Source organism: Solanum stenotomum, chromosome 6, assembly GCF_019186545.1.
Source record: "Solanum stenotomum isolate F172 chromosome 6, ASM1918654v1, whole genome shotgun sequence".
NCBI lineage: Eukaryota > Viridiplantae > Streptophyta > Magnoliopsida > Solanales > Solanaceae > Solanum > Solanum stenotomum.
The window spans coordinates 764,284-773,390 of NC_064287.1; the positions used below are offsets into that span (position 1 = coordinate 764,284).

Genomic DNA, 9,107 nt, shown 5'->3' on the forward strand with positions numbered 1-9,107 from the left:
CAATAACTTTTTTTATAAACCCATTAAAAACCCAATATCCAATAATTATAACCCAATAACATTTTTTCTGTTCAATTTATTGATCGATTCGATTTTTGACACCCCTACTATCTAACATTTGAAATTATTAAAAGCCACGCGTGACGGAAAGCTCATTGATTGCTGTAGAGTGCTAAAATCTCTTTTTTCCACTTAGCTTTTTGAATGCAGAGATTTTTTTGTTATTTTTTTAAATTTCCTGTCATTATCACTGTCATTATCATTTTGACTAATTTTTTAATTTAAAAAAATGAATTTTAGGTTTATCGCCATCCAATTATTTATATAAAGAGACTAAAAAATTCAAGTCCACTCGATGTGACAAATTTGGACATCTCAACTGCGAATAGATAAGATGGACCTAACATGAGTGAATTGCGAAATTACGATGATATTATCTCATGTTAAAAACAAATTTTAAATTTAACTTAACATTAAAAAAAAAAAATAGCTCAAGAGACTATTGAATCTATATCCATTCGATGCGGGATATTTGACACTTTCAAAATCTACTTATTCTAGTAAGTAATTTTTTCATTAGAAATGTTTTTAAAACGAGTACTTTATGAGAGAAATCATTTGTGTTTGACTATTAATTTGGAAAATACATAACAATATTAGAGCAGTGTTTGGCCTATGTTTCACGAGTGTTTTTGAAAAAAATATGTTATAATACAAAAAAACATTTAATTTTTTTCCTTAAAAAAGGGTCACCTCAACTCAATTAGTCAAATTTATTATTGGTAGGTAAGTATCTAAATTCTACTAATAATATAAAAACTCCATCTACACTGAATTGGAGCAGCACTCATTTTAGCCTGCAACAATATTTGTCCAGCTCTAAAGGATGAACATCACTTGTAAGTAATGTATATTTTATTTTATTTTATTTTTGTTTCAATTATTTTTCTTATCCATATAATTTTTAAGAATATGGTTTATTAGGACCTTCATTTTTCTCCTCATAATGGAAAAAAGAAGAAGAAAAGAATTGATCTTTTCATTGTTATGGATTTCATAATAGTCTTTTTTTCTTTAAATAGAGTGTGCTATGTGTACTTGAAGTTCTATCATTTGGTTCGCAGAGTAAATTATCTCGAGATTATAATCTTTGGAGATAGGAGATAAAAAAATTTGCAAGTTTGATGGGATAAGATGGGATATTCAGGATTATGTTTATATTGACATAAATTTATATTGTCAATCAAACAATACAAATTTTATATCTACCTTAATCTTGGGATATCCACCTTATGCGGTGTACCAAATGACACCTTAATGTATAAAAGGGAAACTCAATGCACGAAGAATCTCGTGTTCATGTAGGGTCATGGAAAGGGCGAAAGCAATATATATTGTGTAGAAATCAGACAAGGAATGAACTCAATTTGTTGAGTTTTCCTTTTTCTAGATTATTGGTAGGGGCGAAGCTAGAGTTTTAATTACACATTCCGCTGAATAAGTAGCTTTAGTCAAAATTTTGTATTCCTGTTGAGAAATTCACTTAATATGTATAAATAATTTATCCAGACCAGTAAGTTGTCTTTTCTAGAAATCGGAGCCCTTAAACTCAAAATTCTGAATCCGCCTCTGATTGTTCGTTATGAAAGCTGAGGACTTTATTGATTCATTTTACAGCTCTGTTGATGTCAAAGTGGCCTTGCTTTAGATTTCTGTTTCTGTTGGCATTGTTGTTGGTGATATCTGGAACAAGTACGAGTTTACCCTATGATAGACTCGAGGTGATAAAGGCAAATCGTGGTGTCGTTGCCACTGATGATGGACGATGCTCGAGGATTGGAAGAGATGTTCTGAGAGAAGGAGGCCACGCTGTGGATGCAGCGGTTGCTGCAGCATTTTGCTTGGGAGTTGTTAGTCCGGCGTCTAGTGGCATTGGTGGAGGTGCATTCATGCTAATAAGATCAACAGATGGAAAAGCACAAGCCTTTGATATGAGAGAAAATGCTCCTAAGAAAGCCTTTAAGGTATTTGAATCTCTTGCAATTTTTCGATTGTTCAATTAAGCAAGCCTATACATTCATGATATTCGAGACATTTTAACTAGAAACTAATGGCTTCTCGTTTCGTTTTTAAACCTTTGGATGATATCGAATAGGAATGAACACAATCGTGTTAGTAAGTTTCATACTTCAACTATCTCTGTAGGACTATGAAAATCCATGTTTTAGTCCTCACCTAAACATATTACACATATAAGCTACCTATACAGAGTCGCGTAAACACATGGAACACATATTTAAAGAACATTTAGTGGAAAATAGCATTTGTAATCTTCCATAGATGAATTTAGGAGAGAAAAATGGGAATGCACCAGTATCAAAATTGAGGATGTTTAAACTAGAGCTCAGATTACGTTTCTATTTAGTCGCGCAGATTATAGTACTAGTTATCGATATTGCTTCAATTTCTTATAATTTTGAATAAATTTATGCACTTAAGAATTCCTGGTAGAATTCTTACAAGTCATGTCCATATCTTTCTTGTCCAGAATATGTATGCACAAAATGGTGCTCTAAAATCTAGCGGAGTTCTTTCAATAGCAGTTCCAGGAGAAATTGCTGGCCTTTACAGCGCGTGGAAACAATATGGGAAGCTTCCATGGAGAAGGCTTGTGAGGCCAGCTGCACATTTAGCTCATAGCGGGTTCAAGATTTCTCCGTATCTTCACATGCAAATGCTCAGAAGTGAATCAGATATAATGGCTGATAAGGGACTTCATGACTTGTTCACTTCAAATGGCAGCCTTTTGCGGATAGGAGATATATGTTATAACAAACAGCTAGGGAAAACACTAAGAGCACTTTCCGCGTTTGGAATAAGACCATTTTACAATGGATCGATTGGGGTCAAATTGATCAAGGATATAAGAAAATCCGGAGGCATATTAACAATGGAAGACTTGCAGCAGTATCAAGTTCGTATAAGAGAACCTATCGTTGCAGACGTGATGGGATTTCAGATAATTGGTATGCCACCTCCTTCATCAGGAGGCTCTGCAATGGTGCTAGTAAGTATATAATTAAGTAAATAAAAGTATGCTCTCGAACTTTTTCCTTTAGTCATTACTATGTCTACCTCTTATGGAGAATTGGCTTATACTTGTTGTCCTTAGATACTGAACATTCTTGCACAATATGGATTTCCAATGGAAGGTCCGAGCTCCCTTTTTATTCATCGACAAATTGAAGCCTTGAAACATGCATTTGCAGTGAGGATGAACCTCGGTGATCCAGATTTTGTTAACGTTAAAAATGTCGTAAATGATATGCTGTCAACAGAATTTGCAAAACAGTTGAAGAAGACCATATATGACAACATGACTTTCAGTGCCAATCACTATGGTGGCAAGTAAGCAACTTCAACTAGTTCCTTTCGTTTAGCCTATTTCGAGCACTTTAATTACTCATCGTGATTTGGATGTCACTTAAATCATTGTTCAAATGTAACAACTTTGACAATAGGTGGAATCAGATTAATGATCATGGTACCAGCCACATGTCCATTGTGGACAGTGAACGAAATGCTGTATCGATGACTAGCACTGTAAATGCTTACTTCGGTGCTAAGTATCTCTCACCGAGTACTGGGATAGTTCTTAACAATGAAATGGATGACTTCTCCATTCCTGCAAAACGTTCCGAGAATGTTCCACCACCAGCACCTGCAAATTTTATCCATCCAGGCAAAAGGCCATTGTCATCAATGACACCTACAATTGTTCTCAAGGTAGGATTTACAATTTTTCCAAGTGTAATGAGCATGGCATAATGGAAGAGGGGACTTAACAAAATGATACTACATTCAGTCCATATTATACGTCTTTCGATGAATTTAACAGATTCCTAGAAGAACATAAGTCTTTGGACTTGTAATGGATCTTGAAGTACTATTTCTACATCTCCCTGACCAAATCCGCCTACACCAAAGGTCTCTGCCCATCCATCCCTGGGATAGGTACAGAGGAGGGCAGAGCTTTTTTTTTTTTTTATATCGTTAAAGAGTTGAATATGGTTTTTTCGTATTGCCAAAGATTTGAAGAACGAAAATAGATGGCAAGTGCCTGATCGAAACAAAATGGGGTTCAACATCTGTTGTATATACATAAAAATAATTTTAACCATGTATAGACAGTGTAATTTTTCGACAAAGAGAGTTTGTATGAACCCTCTTGGCCCTACTTGGGTCCGCCCCGGACGACTAATATTTAGGAACCGAGGTAGCATATTCTATGTTTTGAACCTTATTTGTGTTATAAACAGGGCGGACAATTGAGAGCTGTTGTTGGTGCAAGTGGAGGAGGAATGATCATTGCTGGTACAACTGAGGTTTTTCTGAATCATTTTGCAAGGGGAATGGATCCCTTCTCTTCTGTAATGGCTCCAAGATATTACCATCAGGTACTTACTCAACTGACGTTTTTCCGAATCATTTGGTTACATATCGTTCCATAATGTATCATATTGTATTGTATTGTTTTGAGACATAATGTTCGGATAGATTGTTTTAGTTTCTCTTCATTTGTAATGCCACTAATTAGAAATCCAAAGAATAAGCTAATTACAGTATTACAAAGGGTACGAGGTAAAGTTATTATAAAAATAGGAAGGATAAAAAATGAAATGGGATTCTTAAACAATAAGGGCAAGATGAGGGGGGAAAGTTAATGACGTGATCACATCAAAGTTATATAAAAATGACTTTTTTTACTGTAAAACAACACCGAAATTGATTATACTATATAACTCAAGACTTTAAGTAACAGTCAAAACAAACATTTTATTCAAAGTAATGGCGATACAATACAATAGGTAACAAGTAACAACCACATCCAAACAAACCCCTAAAAGCCAATTGTCATTGTCTTTAGATATCAAAATTGTGTGCTAAATGGCACATAAGGCAAGAGAAACTACATGGTTCAATCTTTATTTCTTTGCATAAAATGGAGAATCTTATGTATTTTAGATGTAGTGCAACAATAACATACTCAGTATAATTCCATAAGTGGGGTTCAAAGAGGTTGGAGTGTACGTAGACCTTACCAACTACCTACAATGTAGTGCTCGTGATTGCAAGAACATTATTACTCTTCTTTTTCTTCCAATCTTCTGATTTTCAAGCTTATTAAGCCTTCATGTTATTGTACTTTGCAGTTGATTCCGAATAGGTTACAATACGAGAACTGGACAGTCGTGACAGGTGATCACGTAGAGGCTCCAGCGAAAATAAGGGCTGCCCTTCAAAAGAAGGGACATGTCCTACAAAGTATTGCTGGAGGGACAATCTGTCAATTTGTTGTTCAAGAATTCAAGTCATCCAAGTTAGGGGAGCTTGTAGCTGTAAGTGATCCGAGGAAGGGCGGATTTCCTGCTGGATTTTAGACGTTGAGTTCAACGTCTAACAAGAAGTCGTTTTCGTTGCACAAGGACCCTAACAGAGGAAATCCATGTATGATCATTGATCAGTATCATCTGGTTATGTGTGATTTCTATTTTATTGAATGTTTGGAGCTCTCATTAAAACATATACAACTAGAGCTACCATCTGTGTAACTAGGTAGACACAAGGGCGGAGCTACAATTGGCGAAGGGTGGTTAGTTGAACATCATCCTTACGTCAAAATGTTAAAGAAAAAACACTTAATAATATATATGATTGAACTCATTTTCCTCTAAATTGGATTGGTGGTCCTGGCGGGGCTCGAACCCGCGACCTTCGGCTCATAAGACCAACGCTCTAACCAACTGAGCTACAGGACCATTATATTCTAATATATATTAAATTTTCTTAATTATGTCACTTATTTTATTTTAATTCAAAATTTGGAGAAGATGATGATCATTTACGTGCATTGCACATGAATTTCGGAGTCTTTTATAGACGGATAATTCAATGTACTCAGCGGTGTTTGACCCTAAAAGAAGAATGAATTATGTTTAATAGCAATTGACGTTGAGGTAGATTCAATATTCATCAAAATGAAAAATAAATACTCATTATATTTGATATAATAGTTAAATTCAAAGTATTTGGGTATTTCCTGAACATGCAAAACAAAAGAATTTAGGTAAGTTTGTTATATAATATTTCTCTCATATCAATTAGTTAAATTAATATAAATTTTGAATTGAAAGTTATAAAATTTTAGGTGATTTTTTTTTTTTTTTGAGATATAGCCCACACAGTTCTTGTCATCCTTATAGGTTTTTTTCTTTTTTTTGAATAAACAAAAGAACAAAGTTTATATCTTAAAGATTTTCACTTAATGACATTTTTTGGACCAACTATTCAAATTTTCAGTCCATTATTTTATACAATAAAATAGGAATTTATAAAGCTAGAAGCTTTTAAGCATGTCTTAAGTAGACTACTCAACAATCAATATCAAATTGAGAAAATGGTCAAAAAGCCTTGAATCTATAGTCGAATTTTCAACTACACACTCATACTTCATCGTGATCCTATTACTCCCTTAGGCTATTTTAAAATGAAGTTATTTGTTTTCTATGTGTTGAGGTGGTAAATAATGTATAGTTCACTCTCAAGTGTTTATAAGTGTTTCTTTTATTTCATTATTAATTTTCTACTTTTGATGTTTCCTTTTATTTTATTTTTTTACTTTTAACGTTCCTTTTCTTCTTTCTCTTTAACGAAGAAACACCAGCAACAACATGGGCTGCAGTGGTGGCNTTAGCCGGATTTCCAACTACACACTCATACTTCATCGTGATCCTATTACCCCTTAGACAATTTTAAAATGAAGTTATTTGCTTTCTATGTGCTGAGGTGGCAAATAATGTATAGTTCACTCTCAACTCTCAAGTGTTTATAAGTGTTTCTTTTATTTCATTATTAATTTTCTACTTTTGATGTTTCCTTTTATTTTATTTTTTTACTTTTAACGTTCCTTTTCTTCTTTCTCTTTAACGAAGAAACACCAGCAACAACATGGGCTGCAGTGGTGGCACCTACGATCCACCATGTGAACTTCACTCATCCACCACCAAGTCTTCATCGGCCTTCCATCATTAAGCCCCCTCTTACCTTCAAATCACATACGTCTCACATTAGCTCAATTAAAAACTCATCGGAAATAATTATTGTTACTCCACTATGTGAGAACAAACCCATCAACCATAAATTTCATTGTGAACCACCACTTAAACCACCACTGCCACTTTCTTTGTGCCTTCAAGATTTTTAAAGTAGGAGATGCAGATTCAAGCATAAACACAAAATTTAAATATTAGGTATCACATCTACCCTTTTTTTTTCTTCAGATCTAATAAAGCTTTGACAATCAAATCTACAATAAACATCGAATAGTACAATAATCTTACAAAATCTCCATTTTAAATATTTCGACCCAACTAAACTAAACTAACAACATCTAAAAATTTAATTCTCAAAATTGACCGACTTTTTGGAGCATTGAATTGTTAATGATTTTGAGTGAAATTTCATCAATCTCGAGAGAAAAAGCAGGAAATGGTGTAGAAATGGAGATTATGAAGGGTAATTACGCGATTATTGAAAAAAATTGGAAATTTTTGAAGGTTGAATTGAGAGAAATTTAGATGAAAATTGATGAAAAATTTTGGTCGATGGGAGAAAATCATAGCTACATTGAACGAGTTAGAGAAAAAAATAAGCAACTCCGATAGAGAAGACTCCGGCAGGTGACTAATGCCATGTATGGAGATAAAGAAAACAAAATAATTGATTTTTTATACATTAAAAAAATATATATTACGCGGCGGGCGCGTGTCCATACAACGCGCAAAATCTTACCAGCCCTTGACATATGAACAAGAAAACATGTCCTTAACGGAATGGTACTTACATTCATACAGGTGTTGCATGGCTGTCGTCAGCTCGTGTCGTGAGATGTTTGGTCAAGTCCTAAATGAGCGAAATCCTCGTTTTGTGTTGCTGAGACATGTGCCTAAGGATAAAGTCTTTGCAACCGAAGTGAGCTGAGGAGCCAAGTGACGTGCCAGCGCTACTAATTGAGTGTCAGCACCAAGTTGTGTTGTCAGTAAGAAGGTAGCCGGCGCCTTTCGAAGCACTTTCTATTTCTAGTTAGCGTTGTTTTTTATTGCAGCTAGCGCGCTTGACGAATCTTGTATGTGTTCCTAAGAAAAGGAATTTCTCCATTTTTTCGAAGCCTCAAAGGGACGTGAAAACGCATAAGCACTCTTGAGTCGTTCAAAGCGAAAGAAGTTTCAATCACATACAACTTCTAAAAGAAGAGAAAAGAGAAGAGAGACAAGGGCGGCAAGACCAGAGAAGGAGCTAAGACCGCTTAGGCCTTATACTAATGCCCCACACTAAAAGAGAGAATACGCTTAGCGAAAAGAATGTTTTTTGATACACCTAAAACATGTATGAACCAATGGATTATAACCAAGGAAGATTAATTGATTGTTGGCTTTGCAGGATTCTCAATTTTTTAAACCAACATATTTTAATCAACAAGCTATTATGGCTAGTTATTTCAGTTTGATATTTTCAAAGTTTGTATTAGTTAATTCGATAATCCACACTTGAAAATAAATATCAAATACTGAAGTTTCATTCAGTTAGGTAAATCAAACTTCAGTTCCGTAAAATTTGATATCATATTTGGATTTTACCATTTAATAGAGCAACTATTAATAATAATTTCATAGCAATCGGAACATCACATAAATAAAAATAATACATTATATCATATCTCGTTTAAGACCACAAAGTTAAAAAAAAAATTACTTTCTGAAACTTCAGATCCAGTTAAACTAAAACAACTAAATTGAAACACATTGAGTATCTAATAGTAAGTCTAAACACATATATATAACATAAGTAAATGAGTGTTTTCCACCACATTCCTGTTGAGTTACTTCCATATGCTTTATAGGCGCTTTAGACAAATGCATTTCTCTTTTTGGTGCTCTTATTATTAGTAGGGAAAAGGGCCTGATATACCCCTCAACTTTGTCATTTGGAGCTGATATGCCCCTCGTTATGAAAGTGGCTCATATATACCCTTACCGTTATACAAACGG

At 34.3% G+C, this 9,107-nt stretch overlaps 1 protein-coding gene and 1 non-coding gene across 2 annotated transcripts; one reads left to right on the top strand and one right to left on the bottom strand.

Annotated features, from left to right (window-relative positions):
• The first annotated feature begins 743 nt into the window (after positions 1–743).
• Positions 744–5,851, top strand: LOC125868235 (glutathione hydrolase 1-like). The gene is made up of 7 exons (XM_049548865.1): positions 744–899; positions 1,678–2,024; positions 2,549–3,067; positions 3,173–3,408; positions 3,522–3,786; positions 4,320–4,457; positions 5,214–5,851. Exons 1-7 carry the CDS (start codon positions 887–889, stop codon positions 5,439–5,441), a joined length of 1,746 nt encoding a protein of 581 aa, XP_049404822.1. The 5' UTR covers positions 744–886; the 3' UTR covers positions 5,442–5,851.
• Positions 5,746–5,819, bottom strand: TRNAI-UAU (transfer RNA isoleucine (anticodon UAU)). The gene has a single exon. It is a non-coding gene; the product is annotated as a tRNA-Ile (tRNA).
• Positions 5,852–9,107: the final 3,256 nt, after the last annotated feature.